The sequence below is a fragment of the Vipera ursinii genome, assembly GCF_947247035.1.
Source record: "Vipera ursinii genome assembly, chromosome: 1".
Taxonomy (NCBI): Eukaryota; Metazoa; Chordata; class Lepidosauria; order Squamata; family Viperidae; genus Vipera; species Vipera ursinii.
In genome coordinates, this window is record NC_139512.1 from 217,012,056 (window position 1) to 217,038,847 (window position 26,792).

The 26,792-nt window shown below is 41.7% G+C and overlaps 1 protein-coding gene across 7 annotated transcripts; it reads right to left on the reverse strand.

Annotated features, from left to right (window-relative positions):
• Positions 1-294: 294 nt before the first annotated feature.
• Positions 295-26,792, reverse strand: ATP6V1C2 (ATPase H+ transporting V1 subunit C2). 7 transcript variants are annotated; one of them, XM_083378872.1, is made up of 15 exons: positions 26,439-26,792; positions 26,092-26,156; positions 25,148-25,239; positions 24,633-24,796; positions 23,208-23,275; positions 19,359-19,444; positions 13,433-13,527; positions 12,571-12,662; positions 11,144-11,242; positions 7,672-7,740; positions 6,639-6,731; positions 4,830-4,923; positions 2,217-2,314; positions 1,744-1,873; positions 295-989 (listed from the first exon to the last, which is right to left on the reverse strand). In XM_083378872.1, the coding sequence occupies exons 3-15, from the start codon at positions 25,194-25,196 to the stop codon at positions 894-896; spliced, it is 1,233 nt and encodes a 410-aa protein (XP_083234998.1). In that variant the 5' UTR covers positions 25,197-25,239; positions 26,092-26,156; positions 26,439-26,792; the 3' UTR covers positions 295-893. The 7 variants fall into 7 exon arrangements, with proteins under 7 accessions (XP_083234998.1, XP_083234999.1, XP_083235003.1 ...); XM_083378873.1 differs by lacking the exon at positions 26,092-26,156; XM_083378877.1 differs by lacking the exon at positions 25,148-25,239 and having other exon boundaries at positions 26,092-26,159; positions 26,460-26,790.

Genomic DNA, 26,792 nt, shown 5'->3' on the forward strand with positions numbered 1-26,792 from the left:
AACCATGCCCACCCCATTGCGGGCAATGGCAAAAAAAGTTGCAATGCATCACGACACATCGTTGCGAGTGACACCCCTGCTCTAGGGCCTCCAGGGCTTCAGCATCATTGGAGCCAATTGTTGGATTTTACTTTTGGGGCGGGGAGAACTACCCTTTGAGCAGCATTGAAGGTGGTTTCTCTGTACTGTAACATTGTCAACCAATGGTGGTGAGAGGAAATGCTGCCATTTATTCTAATACAAGTTGGACACTTAAAAGACCATAGTACTTTCAGCAAACTGGGAAACAAAATGAGATTTCAAATTCTGTATTATGTCTACAGTGAGTCAGTCTTCAGTGGAAAGGAAAGTTGTTTCACTGAAACAGAGGAGAAAAATTTTCTATCTGGATTTCTTACATGCTAAACTGAAGCAACTAGTTCAATTAAAATTAATTTCCCAAACATATTTCCTCCTATTTTAATGTATAACTGCTGTATTGACTGAATCAATACATTAAACAAATTACAGATGTATGACTCCAGGATATTTCTACCTTAAAACTACCTTTAAATTTTTGAAAACCTAGCCTAGACGATCAGGGCTGTTTTGTAATTACAATAAATACAACTATAACACAATACCTCGCAAGCATGTTTTCTAATATAATCAGAAAAAAGCTTCTAGTATCTTAACTGTTAAAATGGTAAAAAGCAATTAAGTCTACCTATCGTTAAGCCAAATCTAGGAACTACAGTTAACACATGCTTAAAATTATTTGCTCTTTCTGCATGGAAAAGGTCACATTCCCATTATATTTGTATTAAAAAACAAAACAGCTTGAGTGGATGACATTTTGTTCACAATCAAATCCAACAATACTGAAAAACAAGTCACACTTGGCCCAGCAAACTTTAGCTGGAATCGAGAAGACTGAGGTCAATCTTGAAATAGACATAGGGGTAATAGTCTTGATTGCTTAGCTGCAAGCCAGGGATGTCAACTGAAGTCTGGGAAAAGATTAAAATAAAGTAGGGTGAGGTCCTTCAACCTTATAGATAGGTGCTACAATTTTTACTGAATCCAAGGGGATACTTAAGAAACATCAATAACCATAACAGGAGCAAGTACTGTGAAATGAAAGACCTCAAACAAGCAGTAAATACAGATGTTAAATTGGAAATCCCCAGACTTAGTGTAACGAAGCTGATCCCTCATTAGAAGTCTCTAGATCAGCAGTGTCAAACTGCTGGCCCGTGGGCCGGATGCATCATGCCGAAACCGTGCCTACCCCATTGCCGGTAATGGGGAAAAAGTTGTGATACATCGCGACACATCACGTGACATTGTGAGTTTGACACCCCTGCTCTAGATCTTCTGAAAACTTCATGGCAGATGTTACAGGAATAAGCCAATTTAAGGGTGGGGTAACTGCAGCCCTGGGGTTCCACACATACTCTGTTAGGGAACTATGGCACTTTTATAACCTATGGACTTCCAACTCCCAAAATTCTCATGCTGGCTTAGGAATTCTGGGAGTTGAAGTCCACAAATCATAAAGGGGGCATAGTTCCTCACCTCTGCTATAAATGATTGCTACCTTTTATTCAACAGCCTCCTGATTGGGAGGCAGAAGGCAGTGTCAAAAATGAGAGGAGGGGAAGGGTCAGAATAGGAGACAACTACCCATTTTGTCCTATGCTTCCTGCAGCCCTTGTTTGCCATCTACATCTTTTGGCGGGCCACCTGCAGTAGCATACTTACATCCATTAGGCTGGCTGCTGCTACTTCATCCAGATGCTTGAAAACTGCATTTAGTACTTCTCTCAACCTTTTCATAGATTTCTTATTAGGCTGAAGTAGCATTGTCTGGAAATTCACTGGTAATCCATACCTTGAACAAGTTCAATGGGTGTTAAAACTGGCAGCAGCAGAATGCAATGCAAGAAGTTTTCACATTACCTGTCAACTGTCCTCATTTTGCTTTTCTTTGTGACTAGGAGTTTTTAGTCTTAAACTGCATCAAAGATTGCTTATTTTCCTTATTAGCTCTATCACAACATTTGCCTAATTACAGTTTGTTTATTCCTGAAATGTTTTTAAGAACCACGGGTTACCACAAAAGTATGTTTAAAATCAGTGAGAAAGTCAAAACTGATCAACCGAGATCCGTAATGATTGAACCGAGATTGTGCTTTGCTTTAGGAAAAATGTACCCTATGAAATTTCATGTTTACCTGAGGACAGATTCTGAAAAGACTCTTAGTGCCTTTATATGGATCCAAGCCACAAATGCTTCACTGAAGTTCACCTTTAACCATCTCAACAGAGGACCCTTTAATGAGTAAAATACAATATCAGATAATGGAAGAGCTGTAAGTGTAACTCTCAAAGGTTCCAAACAGGGCCCTTTTTTAAAAAAAAATTTCACAAAATATGTGAGGAGCAATGTAATCCACTTTCTTAAATTAAACAGAGTCTTAAACTACATTTAGGTATTGTCATGCTTCCATAATACTTAACCAAAATGGCTAATTGTGATCCTTGGCCCCTCCCAGGAAGGATGCAGGTAATATGATTCAGCATCAAGTGATTAAAAAACAACTCCTTGGTAGCAAAAATACAGTTGACATAGTGGGAATTTGTCATCCAGGCGGAACTTGTCACTTGTGGGCTGCATTGGCTTCCAGTTGCCCTCCGGGTGAGATTCAAGGTGCTGGTGATGACCTATAAAGCCCTAAATGGCATGGGCCCGGATTATCTGAGGGAGCACCTGCAGCCAGTGTCAATTTCCCATCGTCCTGTGCGTTCCCACAGGGAGGGCCTCCTCAGGGTACCGCTGGTCAAGGATTGCCGACGGGCGATCCCCAGGGGGAGGGCGTTCTCTGTGGGCGCGCCTGCCCTATGGATTCAACTGCCAACGGAACTCCGGACTGCCCCCGACCTTCGTTCATTTCGCCGGGACCTAAAAACCTGGCTCTTTGAGCTATCTGGTCTGGACTGAGGGGTTTAATGTTTTTAAATTGTGATTTTAATTTTTTGCGGCTAGACTTAATTTAATTTTATTTTAATTTTATATTGCATTGTTTTTAAATTTTGCCTTGTAAACCGCCCTGAGTCCTTTGGGAGTAGGGCGGTATATAAACCGAATTAATAAATAACTTAATAAATAATAATATACGTCCAATCCTATTTTATGGCCTCCAGAACTCACAATTGTGCCCCAAAAGTCCACCTTCTATTTCACTGATACTCTTCGATGGCATGTTTTCATGGGTTTCATACAAAATAAGGTCTGTGGAGGCTTCAGTTACCCATTCACTCCTTCAAAACCCAAGCCCTCCAAAAATGGGTGAAACATATTAGCCAACGACTGAAGGAGTCAAGCCTACAGTTCGTGGTGCTACCTCTGGCTGGGAAAAACTTGCAGAAGAGCTAGCCAACCCACCTGAATGGTGTCTGTTGGCTTGAGTTCTGTTCAGCCTTCAGAGGATAAGGATTTCCCCAGGCATTTGGGTCAGGAGGTTTATGCGATGTCCATTGCTGTTGTTATGGGGGGTTGGGGGGGAGGAGGTAGTACTAGTTGAGAGTGGGGGTCACTGTTTTATCTGTGGGCACTGAGGCTTGTGTTTTGTGGGTTGTGTGCTTTTAATCCTTATATATACTGCCCAAAGTTATTTATGTAAGATGGATGGCCAAAGTAATTAAACAAAATTAGGTTAACATCCATTCACAGGGAAGACATTTGAAAGTCCCATTTTTAGAAAATCAAGAGTGCTATTCCGGACTACATCTAATATTAATTTAATTTAATTTAATAATTTAATTTGTATACCGCCCTTCTCCCGAAGGACTCAGGGCGGTGAACAGGGCAATACATAATAAAAAACCAGATACAAAAATTAAAAAGTAATTAAATAACAATGCCCGTAATAAATTAATACATATTGAAGTTAAAACCAATTATAAAACCCAACCCCAACCCATCAGACCAGGCCAGCTTGTTCAAAAAGAAAGGTTTTGAGATCGCGCCAGAAGGAGCGAAGGTCGGGGGCCGTCCGGAGCCCAGCTGGCAAGCGGTTCCATAGGTCTGGCGCGCCCACAGAGAACGCTCTCCCCCTGGGGGCCACCAATCGACATTCCTTGATCGGAGATTAAAACACTCTGTTGATGAGAGAAAACTGCATTGGTTTGTGCCTAATAAGGTTGTGTGTGTTTGTGTGCGCGTGCGCGTGCATCTGGATGCATGCATGCATGCACCTTTGAATCAACATTGGCTTTGGTAACTGCCTGGACAAGTCCCTGCAGTTTTCTTGGCAAAGTTTTTCAAAAGCAGTTGGCCCTTGCCTCCTTCCTAATGCTGAGAGAGAATGACAGGCCCAAGCTTACCCAAGTGGCTTTGAGCCCCAACCTAGAAGTCGCATTCTCCCGGTTTCTTACATGTTACATTAACCACTACAGCAAACTAGTTCTCAACCACACACATGCACACTCCAAAAGTGTACAGGTGTAACCAGACCTGTAAACATAAAAGTACAAACATAACAGCTGTATTCGCAATGTGTTAAATTTGGTTCCTTATTTTTTCAGATTTAACCTGCGGTGCAAACGTAGGTCATTGATTAATTCATGGGTCAATGAGTCATGCGGATTATGGCAATGGATTAATTCAGCAATCGGGTTAAATGTGTGAACAACACTTTTGGATAATGAATTGTCTTGGCTGTCATCCCAAGAATAGGTATAGCATTTCTGGGCAAACCATTAACAGTGAGATCATGTGGCAACTTGGCAAACAGTCAGCAAGTGGGGCACAGAAGTTAATACGCACAACTTGGAAGTTTACTCACATACTGTTGCTTCTTATCAGAAGCTAACTTCCTCATTTCGTCCTTTTCACACTTCAGTTCTTTTTCATCAAAATAAAATTCCCGCACCATGAACCTGAAAAGACATCACCTGGGCTTTTAGAAAGCTGTTTCCTGCCTGGGCTTTTGAGCACAAATGCTCTTTTAAACCACAAGGTACACTTTGAAAGCTTAGCTGGGAAAGGCAGTGTGGGAGTAAGTCACATTAGACTAATTTTCAAAGCTTTCAGGAGCTCTTGTCATCTTTAATAAGCTTGTTTTGTTTTCAGCTCCATGACTCCCTCCTGATGCATCAGACTGGAAAAGGTGACTCATTAGCTGAAGTTATGAAGGGTTTCTTATTTTTCCCTATAATCCTGCCCTTCCTCTCTGAATTTAACAGCCACCCTGGGTGTTTTTGGATGGAGAGTCAGTGGTCAAAAGAAGTGATGATTTAGGCTGTAGAGGCACCAGTGAAGCTGGTGGGGGGAGGGGGGGGAAGAATCACCAAAACATTCAAGAAGATAGGCCCAATTGAAGTCTTGTCTCTTTATATAGCCATCACGTGGTACATGAAAAAGGGCAAGACTTTGATTTTTTGATAGCCCCCAACATCTTCACTTTTTAGAGGCCTTCTCAATAGACACCTCATTAGGCAACAATCCAAAACATATTTGTATAAGAATAAATTGCAAGCAGGCACTCATGCACTTCCATGGTGTGCTAAAACAGAGTGTATCTTCCACGGATACCAGGTAGAGCTCAACCTAGGATTGTAATGGAGATTTCCCATCATGGTTCTAAGTCGTGATGGTTGTAAAACAGGTCACACATGTGACGAACCCACTTTTCACAGCAATTCTTAACCAAACACCATGGCTGTTAAGTGAACTAACGGTTTGCTATGGGTAAAACACGCTCATGTGACCAAACGCCACAAACAGCCGTAAATGCAGGCTGGCTGCCAGGCACCTGACATGCAGTCAAGTGCCTGACTGGGGAGGTGGCTGTCTGAACTTCAGAACTGGGTAAGAAGTATCCTCAGGGAAATCCATCATAACTTTGACCAATCACTAAGCAACCATTTATAAGTTGAGGACCACCTGTAATCAAAGCCTAGCCCAGAGGGGGATCTCATACAGTACATAGAAGATGCCACCGAGAGAGCTCGTCTCTCACTTAGCATTATGTGGAAATCTGCAAGTGGTGGTGTTACTAGCAAAATGTTTGTAAATATTATGATTCAACAGAAAGGTAACCGAGTCCTCAAATTGTTCAAGGGTTAGGACTGTTCAAGGTTTAATATTGTAAGCATCAAACATTTGAGAATGATTGGATAGACTTAAAAAGCCATGGCATATTAAGACTGCCTTACTTGTCATCCATTCCTCAGTACCGTTCAGTGAACATAACTTGGCTAAACTGGATACTTTAAAATGATCTTCCTCTCGTTTCTATCTCTTCCGGGTTGACCTAGATATTCAGGTATGAACATACTCTTAAACAAGTTTAAAATCTGGTTAAAACCTAGCTGAATGGCGTGTGTCCTTAACGTACTCTAAATAGAAGTCCATTCATATAGCAGACTTTCCCCACTGCATCCTGGAGATTCATGGAAGGCGGAGAAGCATTGGCTGCCCCGTCTTCCTGTTCTGCTGATGCAAACAGGCCCACCCCTGGATCCATCCACGTGCAAATTATTCAAGAGCTCCGATGAATAACTGCATGGACGAGTCTAGTTTCACTTCAGCACAGGAGAAAGAGCCTGAACTATTTTGCTTTTCTGGCATAGAAGTAGAAAGGAAGCAGTACTTGTTCTCTCTGGCTTTGGTCTTAAAGTCATCAATCACTTTTCGGAACAGGGTGACTGTGAAGAGCCCTCCCTCGGCGTCTTCAGTGATCATCCTGGAAGAATCAAATACATGGCGGCTCTGGTTATTCTAAAACTTATCCTGCCTTTCCGTGATAGGGTGCCAAAGCAATTAACAATGAGTGTGTAATTGTGATTGTTAATAATTATAACCTGCCGCAATTGGTAATTGTCAGGTTCAATTACTTCCTCAGCAGTTTCTTAATCCACACAATAGTACTGATACTGTACACTCTATTGTTACATAGAGAATTTTTTTAGCTTCCATTTCGCCACACCCCCCCCAAGTTTTGTTTTTTTTAATCCCATTTATATCCCTCCCTTCTCCGAAGACTCAGGGCGGCTTACAATCTAAAGCACAAATCAATGTGCTTAGCAATAGCCTTCATTCTGTGATTAACAGAAGACACTGGGTTCTTCAGAAAACAATTGAACACACTTTCCAAAAATTGGTACCTACATTCCTCTTACAGTAACCCTTTCCTTTCCTTTCCTTCCCTTCCCTTCCCTTCCCTTCCCTTCCCTTCCCTTCCCTTCCCTTCCCTTTTTCTTGGCAATAAAAAGCAATCTTGTTATATAAGAAGAAATATCAAAAAGAAAAACTCAGCAGCTTTAAATCAACCTCCCCCAGCATCCTTTAAAACTTTATGCAATAAGACAGTATTAATATTTAATACTTTTTAAAAATAAAAAGAAGAGATATTTCTTGTCACAATTTGCAACAGTCCAAATTCTTTCTTTTTCAAAATTCCGAGTAGAAGAGGAGACTCAGCCGTGTCTAATCCTATTTAAGTTCCTTCAAGAACCCCCCCCCGCAATATTCATATTCCAGAATATCCAAATCAGAAACATGCCAATTTGGAAAAATTTCAAGCAAAGCATTTCCAAACCAGAATATGATGACGACTCCCAACGATTCTTAGCATAAGGCTGAAATCTGTTCGAGAAACAAGGCAGTCCAAAAGTTGTACTTACTTCGTAGAGCGAGGAACCACCATATCCGAGAGTGATTCATATGTTTTTTGCCACTGCACATAGCTTGATCTGCAACAAGAGAAATTTTGTACAGTATCTCTGTATAAAGTGCTACTTTAAGCATAATGATTGTCACTTCTCTTTACAGAAATTCAGAAAATCTTAATGCTAAGTTGATGGGGGGGGGGGAAAGCACCACAGGGAAATCGACCCTGTGTGACAAGGTTGTTCAATTTCCATCAGCTTGAGCTCTAGGCAGCATCTTCTGTGCCAGATTCCCAAAGTGGCTAAAACTGTGCTATTCTCTGCAAGGCACTCATTTTACCCTTTAACCAAAACTTTTAAAAAGAAGAAGAAGAACTGAAATTTTAAGCTCCACTTAGTCTCCAATGGGAGAGCACTGGGCTTCCTGAGCTGCATTTTTTACAGGCCAGAAATCCTGGAGGACACAGATTGCCCGATCCCCATTCCATTTTTTTCTAAAGGTTAGCCAGCTTCCAGTGTAAACAGTATAGCATTAAGACCCTTGAATTGTCTTCCCGAGTGAGCTGACAAAAGTGGATTCAAGCATGGTGCTGGGCCTAAGACCTGAGAGGTGAGCATTCAGAGTTCATACTGAAGTTTCCATATTTGGGGAATCTTCCTAGGCTCATTGCAATTATCCGTTCTAACATACAGGCAGTCCTCGACATACGAGTGTAATGGAGCTCGCCATTTACAGTCGAATACTGTGATACGTTGTAAAATTATGCCTTTTTTTCCCCAGTGGTCGTTAAGTAAAGGTGGCAGTCGTAAAGCGAACACTGCGGTCATTAAGCGAACCAAAGTTTGGTTTTGCACAACTTTGCCAGAAACTGGAAGTTGTCAGGTTTTGATAAAGTGTGGCCATGTGACTGCGGGACATCGCAAATAGCTGTAAATGCAGCCGTGTCTCCAAGTGTCCAAAGTTCAGTCACATAACCATGGAGGGAGGCTGACCATCAGAACTTTGAAGTCCCCTTTTTTGGGGTAAATCATAACTGGAGGGGCTACTGGAATATCGAGTCTTGTCTACAAGGATTCCATGATGCTCTTCTTTCCCTTGTTCACCTTCCCTTCTCTATATATACCTGAAGCAACTACTAATATGGAAACTAGTCAAGGAGAGAAGCAACCTAGAACTAAGGAGAAACTTCCTGACAGAACAATTAACCAGTGGAACAACCTGCCTCCAGAAGTGGTGAATGCTCCAACACTGGAAGTTTTTAAGAAGAGACTGGCCAGCCATTTGTCTGAAATGGTATAGGGTTTCCTGCCTGAGCAGGGGGTTGGACTAGATGACCTCCAAGGTCCCTTCCAACAACAACAACAACAACAACAACAACAACAACAACAACAACAACAACAACATCATCATCATCATCATCATCATCATCATCATTATTATTATTATTTGGTGATGGGGAGGAGCTGAGGAATTGTCGATAAATATCAAGCTCTATTTCAATGGGTTTTTCTTCTGAGTAAGCATAAACAAAAGATGTTCCGTGTGTGCCAGCATCCTTGGATTTATTTTACAAAGAAAAAACAGCATCTACAGTTTCGAAAAATAAAGAAATCCTCACTGCAACGTGGTACAGGTAGTCTGAAATGGTATAGGGTTTCCTGCCTGAGCAGGGGGTTGGACTAGATGACCTCCAAGGTCCCTTCCAACAACATCATCATCATCATCATCATCATCATCATCATCATCATCATCATCATTATTATTATTATTATTATTATTATTATTATTATTATTATTATTATTATTATATGGTGATGGGGAGGAGCTGAGGAATTGTCGATAAATATCAAGCTCTATTTCAATGGGTTTTTCTTCTGAGTAAGCATAAACAAAAGATGTTCCGTGTGTGCCAGCATCCTTGGATTTATTTTACAAAGAAAAAACAGCATCTACAGTTTCGAAAAATAAAGAAATCCTCACTGCAACGTGTTACAGGTAGTCTGAAATGGTATAGGGTTTCCTGCCTGAGCAGGGGGTTGGACTAGATGACCTCCAAGGTCCCTTCCAACATCATCATCATCATCATCATCATCATCATTATTATTATTATTATTATTATTATTATTATTATTATTATTATTATTATTATTATTATTATATGGTGATGGGGAGGAGCTGAGGAATTGTCGATAAATATCAAGCTCTATTTCAATGGGTTTTTCTTCTGAGTAAGCATAAACAAAAGATGTTCTGTGTGTTGCAGCATCCTTGGATTTATTTTACAAAGAAAAAACAGCATCTACAGTTTCGAAAAATAAAGAAATCCTCACTGCAACGTGGTACAGGTAGTCCTCGACTTACGTCCACAATGGAGCCCAATATTTCTCTTGCTAAGTGAGACAATCTGGTTTTCCCCATTGACTTTGCTTGTTGCAAAAGTTGATCACCTGACCCTGGGACACGGCAACCGTCATAAATATAAGTCAGTTGCCAAGCGTCTGAATTTTGATCCCGTGACTATGAGGATGCCACGGTGGTCGTAAGTGTGAAAAACAGTCCTAAGTCACTTTTTTCAGTGCTGTTGTAACTCCAAACACTTAACAAACTGTTGTAAGTCAAGGACCGCCTGTATTCTGAATCTGTCATGTGGAATGCTCATATTTACAATGCAGGTAAACTTCACTTAACAATCACAACTGGGACCAGCAACTACATTACTAAGTGATGCAGTCATTAAGCGAGACGTGACTGCAACAGACTTACAACCTCGCTTCTGTCTGCCACAGTTGTTATGATGGTTAAGTGAGAGACCAAATGACCACAACTTGCGATTTTACCGCCAGTTTCTTCTTAAACAGCTCTGCTTCTCAGAAGCCAGTTATGAAAGCATGCAAATGGTGATTGTCTGGCGATGGGATGCTGCAATGGCCATAAATTTCTGCCATTGCAAAGTGCCCAAATCTTGATCATGTAGCACAGGGATCCCCAACCTTAGCAACTTTAAGACCTGTGGACTTCAACTCCCAGAATTCCCCAGCCAGCCATGCTGGCTGGGGAATTCTGGGAGTTGAACTCCACAGGTCTTAAAGTTGCCAAGGTTTGGGGCCCCTGATGTAGCTGCAGAAACGGCTGCAATGGTTGCAAGTGCAAGGAGCCAATCATAAAATTACATTTTCAGTGCCAGAATGACTTCAAATGGTCACTAACCAGGCAGCCATTATGCGAAGTACACCCATAGATACATCCACAGTGTGAATTTGAGCAGAACGGAGCCGAGGATCTTATTATAGGCAATAAAGTCTCCTGCTCCAACCTTGTCCCTTTCCACTAACTCTTTGGTTAGTAGAGGACTTTCTGCCAGTTCACTCCACCAAAATCTTCCTGGCAAAACTGGCATAATGTATACAGAGAATTTTCTCTAAAATACCATGTAAACCTTGAGCGTTACAATTCAATCCATCCATAGGAAAGCCAACTTTTTCTTACTTAGGAACTACAACAAGGAGAGTGATGAGATACTCGGAATTCAACACAAAGTCTTCCTTGTTCACTATATCTGTTAATGTCCGGGTCAAAAGATTTCCTCTGGGGAGAAAAATAAAAGGCAGAAAAGATCAGTAGAGGGTTAGCGCACCATTTATACTTTCTAAATGTTAAGTAAATGCTTAATTGGATGATTAGAAAGAAAATGTTTTCAGGGAATTTTTGGACAAACTTAAAAGCAAATCCAGCCATTATATACTGTATAGTAAGCTTAGAGGAACTAGGCACTTTTTAAAAATTCTATTTAAACAGATTAATTAATTAATGCAGATCCACTAAAGAGCTGACCAGAGAGCCAATTTCATGCAATGATTAAGGCCCTAGGCTAGAAATTGGGAGATCATGACTTTTACTCCCAGCTTAGGCATGAAACCAGATTAGGCCAATCACCCTCTCTTAGCCCTGGGAAGCAAACAATGGCAACTTGCTGACTTCTCCAGACAGAAATCATCAATATTGACCCAAAAGCACCAAAACCCCACTCCCTGATTAAGCCCATATTACTTGTCTGTATTACTATATTCCAGTGCAGCTAACATGTTAAGACATCATCATAGGAAGTCAGTATCTGTCATGGCCTCCTCGAAGCCGGGGTCTGAGGAGGAGGAGGAGCTGGAGCTGGGACCGATGGAGGGAGATGGCACTGCCTCTCTGGCCCAGGAGGAATGACCGGAGGAGGTGGATGAGGCAGTCCCAGGTCCCTCGGAAGGGTCGCCAGGGAAGAAGAGAGGGTGCAGGATGACTGAGTGAGGGGGGAGGAAAGGGCTGGCAGTAGAGCAGAGGAGCGACGGAGCTCCAGAGGCTAGCAACTGCCTCCCCCGCCCAATCCCTGAGCACGGACTACTCGACCCGACTACTACTACTCAGAAGGAGGGTGCCCCGCTCCTCTTGACAAGGCTCACCTGAGGAATATGATTTAAAGAGAGGCCGGCCGTGGGGAGTAGCTTTTGTTGGGAACAAGCATTGCATTTTTCTAGCCACACCTGCTGTTACCAACATCTTGCTGCCTTGCCTTGCCTTGCCTTGCCTTGCCTTGCCTTGGCCCTGGCTGGACTTCACAGTGAACCAGCTCTGCGATGCCCAGTGACCAAGCTTCCTGAACTATGCTGCTTCCCTGGACTTCTAGCAGCCAGTAACTATTGGAGGGGTGTGTGTGTGTGTGTGTGTGTGTGTGTGTGTGTGTGTGTGTGTTTAGAGGTTGCTCTTGGACTTGTAGTGAATGGTGGGAATTTTGAGGGAAAGTTGGAGCAATAAAAGGAAGTTAACCCTTCACTTCGGCTGTGTGTCGCTTCTGTGCCCAGCCCCGGGTCATAACAGTATCCCAATGTATACAGAAAATGCAATTCATGAAAACTTATCTAAACACATACATCGTTTTTCTTTCCAGATTCTGAAGATTTCCTTTGATGTTGTTGTAGACAGCTGCTCGGCTTTTCATGTCTGCTTCAATCTGTGTAATTTGCTAAACATAAAAAGGAGATCCAGCTGAACAATGTGAACTCTGCCTCCATTTTGAAGTCGAGCGTTTTAATCATTTCATACATGGAAAACTCTACAGAGAATATAGATTCCGTTGTTAGGCTTACCAAAGGGCCAAAACTAAACTTATTTTCTATTTTAGTTGCAATTTAAATACCTACATCTGTCTTTCTCTCTTAACAGCAGCTGGAGGGAGAAGAGGAGGAAAATGATTTATCCTTGCTCTGTTATGGTCTTGAAGAAAATTCTTCCTGGTCCTAGGGTGAAACCCCTCATTAAACGCACACTTGTCATTCAGATTTACAGATACAGAAATAAATGCCTTCTCTCTCTGCTGAAAACTGCTGTGTGACAGACTTGTGATCGCTTCTAAGACAGACTTAAAGTATATATTTAGAGTTATAAGCTAAATAGTCTCCTTAAGTCACAGGAGATACTACTTAGGACGACTTAGATATTACATATTTATTGTTTCTTTTCTTCTCAAGACAAGAATTTCTTTGTGGGGAGAAAGATGAGGAAGAAGATATTTTCATAATGCTAGAATTTGACAGTGTGGGAAAAGGCCCTAGTTTGCTTTCTGATAAATTTCAAAGCAAATCAGTACCCATCATTTCCAGACCTGGGTTCCTAAGGAAGCTGTCCTAAGCAATTAAATGCACTTAATTAACTGCATTTTATCACCATTTCCCAGAAACAGCTTTTATAAGGTGCTTCTCAGTATAGGAGAAAGGAGGGGGAAATGATGATTACCTTTGCTAATCCTTCTGAAATGTTCTTCAGTGGCTGTTTTATTGGATACTTGGCCATGTCCCATTCAAACTTTGTGAGGTAACTAACCAGGTCAACTGAAATGATAAAAATAAATCCAGTGAACTGCATTATTCAGGGAACTGAATTATTCTGAGAATAAAGTACCGGTATTCTTTTTGCATGAAAACCTACATTCAGATTAGCTTGCATTTAAGATATGGCTTGGATAAGGATTGCCATTTTATATTTATTCCCTTTTCCAGATACTAATCCAGATCTGAAGGCCCACCATACCAATTGTTTACAATTTAAAAATATTCACCCAGTTAATTTCATGAAGAGGAATATATTTATCTTAGTTCTCATCTTGTCAATATAGTTAGCAAATAAGAGAATAAAGATTATGATTAAAAGTAATAGGTTTAATTTAGGGCAGGGTTAGAGAATCCATGGCCCACACAATGTGTCACTGAACTAAAATGCTTCACAGCTACAACCAGCAAGAACTGGAGTCCTGAAAGATATAGTTCATATTGGCTTTGGAACCATAAAAACCCCTAACTTATTTTATATACTTGAAAAAACTGCTTAAGGCACCATGCTAGAAACCGGGAGATTGGGTGTTCTAGTGCTGCCTTAGGCATGAAAAAATTGGCTGGGTGACTTGAACACAATTGCTCTCCCTCAATCGAACCCATGTCACAGGATTGTTGTTGTAGAGGAAACAGAAGATATGTGGGATATGCTCACTGCCTTGAGTTATTTGTAAAAATAATAAAGCCAGGATACAAAAAACCAAACAAAATATTTACATTGGAAGGGGACTGCTTTTTTTTTAATAAACTTATTATCAGATGTTGGGGTTATTTCCAGAGGGATTAAAAAAATAACATGTGCAGAGACTATCTAACATACTCATAGTGTGCAAAATCTCACGTAAATTTCACTTGTGTCAAAAATCTACCAACCTACATTACTCTGCATGAACATAAAAGCTGCTTGAAATGAGATATCCACAGATTTTCCTGTTCATTACAGGAGAAAAATCCCCCTCTGCTTGACTTAGCTACAGCTCTTCAGTGGGGATGGAGCTTTTAAAATGTTAATTGGATTAGTATTTCAATAAGGACCAAATTTATTTATTTATTTATTTATTCGGTTTATATACCGCCCTATTCCCAAAGGACTCAGGGCGGTTTACAAGGCAAAATTTAAAAACAATCCAATATAAAATTAAAATAAAATTAAATTAAGTTTAGCCGCAAAAATTAAATCACAATTTAAAAACATTAAACCCCTCAGTCCAGACCAGATAGCTCAAAGAGCCAGGTTTTTAGGTCCCGGCGAAATGAACGAAGGTCGGGGGCAGTCCAGAGTTCCGTTGGCAGTTGATTCCATAGGGCAGGCGCGCCCACAGAGAACGCCCTCATTCATAACTATTAATGGGTGCATAAAGGGCCTTTTGCCAGGCAGTGGGAGAAACCAGAACTAAAGGAATACATGAAGGGTTGGATCCTGAATTGTATGCTTTAATGCTGGGATCCCCACTGCAGCCCTCCTTGTACCACCCAAAAGCTTTCAAGTGACCTTTGCTGTGGCATCAAAAGTAGCGTGGAGATACTGCAGGAGAGCAGAAATGATCAAGGGGGGGGGGAACCTAATGTGGGGCAAGGTACTTTTTTTAAAGCCATTTTTTAAATAATACACGTGTGCAGGAACAAACAAATGGACAAACACACACACACATCTGTAGCTGGAAAAAAAACAGAAGAAAGAACATTTAAGGATGCTTCTAGAGTGACACCCCAGCAACTTTGTGTAGTTTTTTAATGAGGCCTTAATAACAAACCAAAAAGGAATTATTAAGCGAAACCGAATATGTGTGCAAGAAACGTATGGGACTAAACACTCACAATGCATTTGGATACGTACACAGTCAAAATCCAGATGGTCTAAGGAAATAAATGACTGACTGGCACGTAAGCAGGTGTGGTGACCTCTGCCTTGGTGGACAGTGTGTCTCTTTCAAATGCCTACAGCAATCACCTTCCTTTGGGTTATCAGACTGGCTCCCTGTTGGTATCTCAAAGCCCTTCTCTAGAGTGTTGCTTCTCCTAGAAAGAGTCACCTTACCTTCTTATATTTCCTGGGTGCAGAAAAACTAATGAGCACAGCAAGAATTTAGGACTTGGAGACCTGAAATCAACAGGCTTCATCTTCTATAAAATATGTAGGAGACAGCTCAGTAGGGACATTCAAGAAGCAAATGGACTCCTTCCAAAGATGTTTGTAAAATTCCTAAGTGCACACTCCTAAGTGCACCCTAAGTGCGCATGGTGCTAACTAACTGGCGCTTTCCTTTCCCTTCAACTGGGGGTGTCCAACCTCGGCAACTTTAAGACTTGTAGACTTCAATTCCCAGAATTCCCCAGCCAGCATGGCTGGCTGAGGAATTCTGGGAGTTGAAGTCCACAGGTCTTAAAGTTGCCAAGATTTGATATTCCTGCCTTAAGCCTCTCTGTCTCCTTCCTGAAAGGAAAGGAAATGGATTTTAAACAGGAATATTCCACCGTGCCGCACTTCACTGTAGTTCTCACGTATTTTTTCTGTACTCATTTCTTTTGAATAAACCATGAATGCAAATAATCCATTACAGAACTATAACTTGTTACTGTCATCCTAAGTGCACAGAGAGTGCTTTGCTCACAGGGTCTGCCCCATTCATTTCAACAGAACTCCCTGAGGTGAGTTAGGCTGAGAGAGAATGACTGGCCCAAGGTCACTTAGCTGGCTTTCGTGGCTAAGGCAGGATTAGAACTCATGGTCTCCCTCATATTATGGATTAAAATATATAAGTGGGTTTAGTGTTGTTGTTTGAAAAAGCACGAGTCCTGTACTGCAGGGGAAGAGTCAGGTTCTGCCAAAAATGTGCTCTTATGGTCTGTCAGCAGTAGGTGCATGACAAGCTTTCCAATGCTGCTGCTGCTGACAAGAATTATTATCCCCACTGGGCCGTGCTCCTAGATCACTTTGTGTAGCTTCACTTCTTGTGACCCTTTGCACACCCCATCAAGGACACCTATATCCCCCTTGGTAGGGGAGGACAGGATAGTCTGTCCCCTCTATTTTGGCTTTGACAGCAGTAGCTGCCATAATGATATCTGTTGTGATTATGTGTAGACCATCCAGAATGGTGTGATTAAGGAGGTCAGTTTTGCCACACACATGTTCTGCATGGTTCTCTTTTGGTTACTGCCAGATGCTTAAAATGGAAAGTCACTTGCTGACACCATCGGAACTCCTGTTTCACCTCTGTTGCTTGTCTTCCATACTTGTGGATCCAAGTTACCTTGGAACACAGGGTTTGCACTTTTTCAGGACAACCTACACATGTTCAGAAATGATCTGACTGACAAATTCAAGTGATCCAAGGAGCTCTGGCAGTGGTCCCTTCCACTTCTTCCCATGTCCCGATCCCCATGTCCATAGTCCTCAGCTTATGACCATTTGTTTAACAAGAGTCAGGAAGTGCAATGTCCTTGGAAATGGTGCTTTACGGTCCATAAAGCACTTCCAACCATCACAAAATGTTGCACCACCATCCCCACAGTGACATGATCATGATCTGGGTGCTTGGCAATCTGTCTGCACTTACAACAGTTGCCATGTGCCTGCAACCATGTGATCATCATTTGAAGTCTGCTCTATTGGCTTCCCCAGAAAGTCACTGAGGAAGCTGGCAGGGAAGATTGCAAGCTGCTGCTGCCACCTGCCGAGATAACACCTTTTCACCTCTGGGGGTGGCTGAAAGAACTGTCTGCCAAGGGGAGCTGAACTCCTTCAGCAGAGTGCAGAAATGGAGCTGAAATCCTTAAAATTTCATCTTTTCCTGAGTCCCACGGAAGGAGTTTCCTTCTGTGCATGGAGGGAAGATGAAATCCTCTAGCAGGCAGCTCTTTCAGCGAGCCTCCAGAGACAAGGGGAGCTGAAATCCAAGCACAGCAGAGAGAGGCTGTGTGGTAGAGTAATGAGCATGGACCTCCTCAGGCAGGTGCAGAGAGGCAGGTTGGGAGGCCTGGCCTAGGTTGTGTGTGGAGTGTCTCTTTGTTCGAGGGCTGAAAAACCTGTTTGGGTTTTAGCAAAGAGGATTTTCAGCTTCTGAGTGGAGAGACAGAGCAGTAACGAAATGAGCATATGATGTCTCAAGGGATGAGGGATGCCCTGGGAGACACACAAGTTTGTTTAATGACTGCAACTGCAAGTGCCAGGATTGCATCCATTAAGCAAAGCAATCATGTGGGCATCTTGCTTAATGAGCACTTCGCTCAACAACTGAGATTTTGTTCCCAGTTGTGGTCATAAGTTGAGGACTAAGTGTAAGTCTGGCAACTTCATAGTGGGCTAATCTGCCATTTTAACCAATCATCTAATTCACCCATCCTCACTCCCCACCCATGAGGGAAATAGATTGGTGACTGTTTCCTAATCAGCAAGCATAACATGGTGGACACGAAATGAAACAAGGGGAATCACCACTTCCTTTCCTTAAAATGGCTACAATAGCTACATAAGGAAAGTACGATGAGCCAGCGAGAATTTAGACTGTCAAAGGGACAGCATTGCTAATGCCAACATGGTGTGTGTTGGGGGTTTTGTTTTTTGTTTTCCCCTTTAAGGACTAATGAACAGCCCTCACCTGTGAGGAAGAGCCCTGGGTATAGTAGACAAGGGCTGCAAAATCTAAATAACTACTAGGTGGCAGCAGCAAGTTATGTTTGCTGCCCCAAACCCTCATCTGAATTTTTACAGCTTAGATCCAGTAGCCTCAACTGATCTACTGAGTAAAAAGTACAATAATTTGTTTTGCACGCTTAAGAACACTGATGATACAACTGATCACAAGAACACAGATGCATGCAAAAAGTTTCACACATTCCAGTAGTCACCACAGTTCCTTTCGCTATACATGCAGAGTAAGTTAAAAAGAAAGTTAAGTTAAAAAGTTAAGTTAAAAAGAAAGAAGAAGACAGAGTCAAAGGAAAAATCAACAGTAATCTAGGATGCAAACCTGCAGTAATCTGAGTCATAGGGAGATGGTGATCAAGCTACGGGGTTGTTACTAGAGAAATCCATCGTAACCTGATCACTGTACCCCTACAACCAGATGTGGTCTCCACTCTATTATTAAAAACACTAGAGCATGCTGGCCAAGACACATTGCCACCCAAACACAACATACCCTTTAGACATTTCATTTTGTCCTTTGTGCCTGAAATATAGTAAGTGCAATTATTGATCTTTAAAAATACCTGACTTAAAAAGTAATCACTTGGCATCCTTATTTCTGCAAGATGTCTGCCAAAGAACAGAATTCCATTCTGGTCTTATGCTATCGATAGTCATTTCAACAGTTCATTAAAGGTAATTTTCAGTAGATTGCACAAAAAACTTCTGTGTGTAGGTATGAACTAAAGCTGCATTTGGAGCAATTCATGTCCCACTTTAGCCTGTGAAAAGCTGTCAATTGCAATGTTCTTGAGACATTGCAGTTTAAAATGTCATTTTAGCCTGAGTTGATTTCCTTCTGTTATAGTAATTTTTTCTTGTGCTAAGTGTTTCACTGCTGACTGCCATTAAGGATTTCTCCGTATCATTAGAAACCATTAAATACTTTGTGATCTGGAGAATAAATCTGTATGGAATTGTAGAGTAATAGTCATCTCTCTGGGAATCTGGACTCCTTATAAAACAATCATATTTTTAATCATATATACAGTGAAGAAAAAGTATTATTCTCTAAAACTAGAAGCACCATCTAATTTTCTAATAAACGAGCATATTAATTCCAGCGATTCTTTCTGGAAACTCAGTGAAAACAACAAACAACATCCAAACTCAACAATATATCCATGATTTCAAGGCCTACCTCCATTGGCCAGCAGGTTTTCCTGTACTTTATCTTTTGAATCTTCTAAAACTTCTCCGATATACTGGGCAATTTTCTTTATTACACTTCACACAAGAACAAAACAGTGACATTTTAGTTCAATTTAATTCGAGAATCATGAAATAACTTACTAGATAGTAAAAAAAAATCATTTTCATAGTCACTAAAGTGAGAACCAATGTGTAGGCAGAAATGAGCAAATGACAGATCAAAACCAGTGATGGATTAACAGGGAGTTTCAATAACAACAAAGGGAACTGGCTATTTTTTTAAAATATGTGTTGGGTATGGTACAAAATATCTGTTGAGTTCTGGTACTAACAATAAGAAAATACTTTTTTCTTTCATTCTAAGTCAGACATGTCAAACACAAGGCCCGGGGGCCAGATGTGGCCCGCGAAGTGGTTTCATGTGGCCCGCGAAGCCATCCTGGAAACAGTGAGGGAACGGCCTCCACTGCCTTGGCCCTGGCCCAGAGACCCTCCTTCTGCCAGAGACCCTCAGATCTGTCCCCCTTTTGCCCAGGCCCCCATAGGCACCCTTGATGCGAATGATGTAGAGTTGGCCATGCCCACCCAGTAGGCCATAAGCACTGTAGCCACACCCACGCAGTAGGCCATGCCCACCCTGGCCATACCCACCCGGCCCCCTGAGGGCAACTGCAATGCTGATGCGGCCCTCAATGAAATTGAGTTTGACACCCCTGTTCTAAGTGCATGACTTCCTGTTGATTTGTCCCCAACTCTGATTGATGGAACTAATAATTCAGCCCTAGTAAGTTCTTTATGTTACGAAGTCTGTTTCCCAACTGCTCTGTTGTCAAGAAAATAAGGTGTGGCTTGTTCAAGAAGAGGAAAAAGCACACCTGGAATCAGAGTGTGTATATATGTAGTTTGCTTCAAACTGTAGCCTACAAGCAACCCTACAAGCAGCACTTTTGAAGCCCATGGGATCCACAGATACTCCTTTCTTTCGGGTGTGCGTTTGTGCATGTAATGGAACCCTGCTGCAGCAGAACTGGAAAAGTCCAAAAGCGCTTCCTCCAGAATAAACGTATTTAGAAATGGGCATTAACTTGCTTTTGAAGTATTAAGTCTCCACCCAAATTCCCCAGGATTCTCATCTTTATTCTATACCATTTTAACTTTGGTGAGCATTTAAAAATAGGTTTGCAAGGAGAGCGGGTCATCCGAGATGGAAACAACTCAAGAATGGATGGGCAGAGAGCATCAGAATACCACGGGCTGCTTCCAAGTGACATGGAAAAATACTCAGCCTCCTTGTGTAAATAAGTAATAAAACTGCAGGGAAACAAGAGACCCTGAAAACTCTTGACCCTTCCCTGCCACGCTGGTCAGAAGCAGCGCTGGCTGGTTTCTGCTGCCTAGCTAGATGTACCAGCATTTCCTGCATATGTTGATCTAATAACAGTTCCACTATCAACCTGCTTCTCTGCAAACTGTAATATAAATGCTGAGTTCATTGGCCTAGCTTCAGACCAATTCCTCTTTGTCCATGGACTTCAGCATCTGTTGCTTTCATTTTTATAACACCCTAGCCTCACACACAAGTCTGTTCTTTCATCAGATGAGCTTCCCCGGCAGACTTTCAGCTTCTTCTATAAAATGATGCAGTTAATACAAATGTGGGTTGAATCCTCATGGCAAAAACCTTGCCATTATGAGGCATCTCTTCAGCTGCCCTTGCCCTTTGGAAAATCTTGCCCTCCCCCCATTCTTCTGGTTTTCCAGAAATGAGTTAAGAAGTGGGTCTTCCAATTAGCATGGGGGGTGGTGGTCTAAGAGTATGATGCAACCCTGGGGATGGCTGGTGGCTGGGTGGCACTCCTGTTGCCTCATTAATAACCTTTGCAGCCTTCTAAAACTTTATTTTTAAAAAAAATTTAAAAAAAAATATTTATCTCTTCACTTTTTAACTTGTAAGCTTTAACTTGTTTTTAACTCTGTTTTTAGCTCCGCTTTTATTCAGGTGTTTATATTGTTTTATGATGCTATTTTAAACCACCCAGAGTTACTTAGGGGGAGATGGGTAATGCAGAAGTTTAATAAATAAATAACAAATAAATGAAAATGAAAATCTGCATGGGGAGCAGGCAAGAGATTAAATGTGCATCACAGTGTGGCAACCCATTTCTTGTCATTTTGGCAACACCGTAATTAAGAATGGATGTCTACGCGTAGAGCAGGGGTGTCAAACTCAATTTCATTGAGGGCCGCATCAGCATTGCGGTTGCCCTCAAGGGGCCGGGTGGGTATGGCCAGGGTGGGCGTGGCCTACTGGGTGGGCGTGGCTAGAGTGCATATGGCCTACTGGGTGGGCGTGGCTAGAATGCGTACGGCCTACTGGGTGGGCATGGCCAGCTCTACAATGTTCGCATGAAGGGTGCCTATGGGGGCCTGGGCAGGAGTGGGACAGATCTGAGGGTCTCTGGCAGAAGGAGGGTCTCTGGGCCAGGGCCAAGGCAGTGGGGGCCATTCCCTCACTGTTTCCAGGATGGCTTCGCGGGCCACATGAAACCACTTTGCGGGCCGGATCTGCCCCCCAGGCCTTGTGTTTGACATGTCTGGCATAGAGCAAAGTTGAATTCTTGGTGACCATAAGAGTACCCGTATTAGGAGCCTAGTTAGAAAACAGATGAATTCTGAGAAACAGTGTTCCACTGAGGAGAAGCAAATCTATTTCTTAATAACAGGCCCATATGTTCTGCATTTTTTTAAAAAAAAATCCCAACCGCTCAATAAAAGACACAACTTCATACTTCTCACCTTTCCTAGAGATGCAAGGACTAAGAAGAAAAGGAGAAAGACTCAAAGTTGCTTTTTCAAAATGTAACTGGACAATGTTTATTTTTTCTCTTGAGGAAGAAGAAGATATTTCCCCCACTGCCATCCAGCCAGAACTGATGAAGCTTCTTGGATGAGAAGCAAAATGTCTTTTTCCTCAAAGGGGGGGGGGGACATAATCCAGTTGACTTGAAAAACCACCTTTGAGACAACCATGACCTGGATGGCTGAGAATCTCCATAGACAAAAGGGGAAAGAGAATTGGAAAGTGGGCATTCAGAAAAAAAAATGAGAGAAAGTAGGGTGTCTTATCTGCCTTGCCCATTTGACTCTGCTTTTCACTGTAAAAAGGGAAAAGGACTGGGGGGCATTCTATCCACCCTCCCCCCCCCAAAAAAAAATCCAACTTTTGTTCTAGGCTGCCAAATCTCACTATAGTGTTTCAAATATACACTTCATTTTCACCCCTATATTTTCTTTCCCAGATTCTGTGCTGATGCATCTTAGTAGTCCTGTGTCTCTTAGTAGCGGTTATTATCAGTGTTATTACTGAACAGTGAAGAGTTGGGAGTGGGGAGGGCAGATTTAGCTATAGATGGACATTTTCCCCGAAATAATAGAGCTATTTCAATATTCTTAAAAGCATCCGTAGTGCTTCTGCAAAAAGTGCTATTTCTCCCACATTTCTCACCACGAGTCCCGGGTTCATATCTGTAATGGCTCCTCAGAATAACTGTATAGAATAGATCGATGAAGAGGGCAGGGAACATTTTTCACAGGGACTTTGCTGATTACCTTGGGGCAAAGGCTGTGTCCCTAGATCCAAACATACTGGATTCAAAATAAAACACAGGAGTTTAAACCCAACTCTTCTTTTTAAACAGAATAAAGCCAAACCTGCCTGATCTGGCTGACTTCTAAGGCCAAGCTTAAACAAGTCAGAGTTGGGTTCAGGCAGGAACCCTGTGACCTGGAGAAACAACATCCATTTGTGTTTGTGTGCAGTAAATAAGTTCTATTTTACCTTTCAGCAAAACTATCGAGTTTTCCCAACTCATCTGAGAGGCCAACCAGTGTGTCCAGAGTTCCTACCTGTGGAAAGGAACACAAATACTTTAACATAAACAGAAGAGCTACACCACTGTTTTGCCTGGAATGATCTTTTTTATTATTTTTGGCATGGATGCCCTTTTGTATAATCAAGGTATTAAGGACACTTGGAGGAAGCTAAAGTCAATCAGAGAGAATATTTTCTCTCAATGGAAAATGACTGAAATGCCTCTTCTTCTATTCCAAATAAGGAAAAACTGCATGTCATCATGTGATTATAATCCCACTTCTACAAGACTTCTTCCCTATTTTTATTCTCAGTATTCCTCAACAGCTTTATTGCTCACAGTATATTGTATATGCAATCACAAGGCACTGAACAGAACCTATATTTTCCTCACAAACTTCAGTAGGAAGAAACATTTCATCTTTAAAATGAGAGAGCCTTACCTTATTTATATATAATGTGGGCAGAAAGCAGTTGCAGTAAATAAATTCATTGCATCTCTTCTTGAAATTATTACACTTTAAGATACCAACACTATCTTACCAATAGTGAAGGTGATTTTTCAGATACCAGCCAGCACTTCTATCATAGTCATATTATTAATCCCTGTATTTTTTTTACCTCTAGTACTCTAACCAAAATAAGCTAACTTGTTAGTGCAGGATGTTATTGAAGAAGTAATTTAATAAGTTGAAGTTTTGTCAATTAAATTATGATAAAAGTCTATACAGCACAAATATTAAAATAACTAAGACCTATTTTGAATAGACATGCTAACAGCATTGGTACAAATTATGATTTTTAATCAATTATGGTAAAATATGACACAATGACATTGTGTGCATGTTATAATTCCCACTCACCCCCCTTTTCTTTATAGACACCCATTAAAATGTGATGAATCTCCATTCAAACGAAATGTATGGTTCCTTAGGGCTAAGCCTTATTGAATTAATTCAGATTTAGTTTATTAATGCTACAATTGCCTATACATTTGTTTGTGAGTAAATCTTACTTAATTTGTCTCTGTCTAAGATATCTATGGCAGAGCTTGCCTTTGATTAATTAATTGGAATAATAACCATTAAGGATGCTCATAGACTGTCTAGCTAAAGTTCTTTGAGATTTTCTGCAAATGACAGGCTTGAGTAAGAACCAAGTTAAACCTCCAGATTTTTCTGCTAGTAATTAACCCACTGATTGATAATAATGGCGCATAGAATTCAAGCACTTCAGAAAGCTACAGAATGAAAGATATAATTCAGACTAATTTTCCTCATATGGAGACCCACTCTACCAAAAAAGAAAAAGAAATATGCTTGATCCCTGCCCTGTTCTTGTCTTGCTCTTCCTTTTCCCCCCTCCCCTTCTAACTTTTCATCGAACTTTTACCTTGAGGTCAGGGATGGCGAACTTGCTGTTGCTGGACAGGTTGGCTTTCGAAGTCACGGTGTTCATTCTGTCCCAGGCAAGCAAATTTGTCTTATCCCCTGGAGCTGATATTAGCCAGAACTCTGACATGGTAGAAAAGGATCCCTGAGTACAAATCACTATAACTAAAGAAGGGGTGGGGGGAACAAAAACACAAAAATAGATCAGCTAAACCTTTAAAAAAAATCAAAAAAATTAAAAAGGTATTGGTATTTCAGTCCATACAGGGAAACTTCTATCACCTTTCAATTCAAATCTAAAATTAAATGTGACCTTCTCTTCAAAGTCAAGTAGTTCCCTTTTCCCCCCCTCCCTGCCTGGATTGGTTAGTAGGGAGGAGTTTTTAATTGCAAGGGTGCTGGAACATGGAACAATTCACAATTATTTGCAGAAGTAATAGGCTGATCTATTCATAATTCCAATCCAAAAAGCATTATCTGAAAAGAATGTTCAGGCTTTTTTTTTTTCAAACTTGCCAACTTTAAGATGTGTGGACCTCATCTCCCAGAATTCCCCAGCCAGCATGCTAGGATATATATTCTAGACGTATTTGTCCTTCATCTTTATACTAGAAATAGCAAAACAAATAACAAAAATCAACTTCATTGTAAAAATCTAACTGACAGGCAGTTAATATATATTTGTTGCCATATTGGCTTGGCCATGATGTAGATTTATTTTTTTAAAAAAATCTACTTCTGTTCAGAAGTATCAGAACAATGAAATGCATGTATAAAATCACTAAGGCATTATGAGAAATAGTGCAGAGGAAGCAGTTTTCTCCTTCTGCATTTCATATATGAGCATCTATGATAATTTTATCAGTTTTAAAAAAGATAAATATTATCTACATTGAGCTTGACTTCCGGTTATTAGATGGATACATCTATGTTCACAGTAAGGTGTTTGCCACAGCTGTCTTTTGGGAAACTTTAAGTTTTCCAACCTAGCCTTCAGCCCTGGGATTTCCTAGTGGTCTCCTATCTTTTCCTCAATCAGTTCTCTCCCTGCTTAGCTTTTTCAGAGAAAGCCAGGTTAGTTGGAGGCTGCCATCTGCAGAAATTGCCCTCTACCATTAGGAACAAATGAGTGTGGTTGATCCTATGTATCCATCTTTTAAGCCAGAAAGATCATTCAAAAATGGAAAGCATAATGAAAGGAAAGGGAAACGGTTGGTTATAGCTGTAATAGGTGTAAAAAGGGACCATAATCAACGTTCTTCAATTCTCCCTTCATCATTTAACCTTTAATTTATCTAGTAGCGGGCCTTCGAATATTGATTCCAAGGCAAAAAATGACCCCTTTCGAAAATGGCCTGGGATGGATCCATGCCTTGTACCTTTCAAACACAAAACAACCAAAGCATCCTAAAAAATATCACAAACTAGGCTTGCTTTTCAGTTTTATTGGGATAACTTACGTCTACTTGGATGTTGAAAGTAGCTCACAACGGCTGGGCGAAAATGCCTTTCCCATCACTCCTAACTGCTTTTAGAAACAGAAGGGATGTAAACGGCCAAGCTCAACGACTAACAAATAGCGCATTCTATTCCCAAGACGCAGCGCCGAGATCCGAGTTGGAATAAAACGGGCAGAGCAGAAGAAAACTCCCCCGAGGCCGATCCGATCCGATCCGATCATTTCGCGTTAAGCGTTTCGGGTCTCTTTTCGAAGCCAGCGACGCAGCGCGCCCTCCTCCCAGCCCGGAGCTTCGCAGCAGCGCAGCAACCGACCTCCCTGAGGAGGCGGTGGGAAAACTTTACTTACCCCACGACAGGTGTTCCTCACCTTGTAGCGGCGGCCCCTTTCATTGCCGGCAGCAGGCGCAGCTCCGAGAGACGCCGGAGGGGCAGGAATGGACTTGGCAGGGCGCAGAGCCACCCGCTGAACCGCCACCGGCTGCGGCTTCGCCTTTTGCAGGAGGGAGGAGAGACCCATCCCGCCGCTTTCCTCTGGCCAGTGGCGCTTGCCGAAGCTCCTCCTTGGCCTCCCCCTTCCAGCTTTTGCGTGGTTCTCGAGGTGCCTGCCAGGGATGGACGATTCCTCAGGGTCCTCCGTCAGACGATGGAGGCGCGCACACATCCAGACGGGGAAGCTTTAGAACTTTTTCCAGGGCTGGCG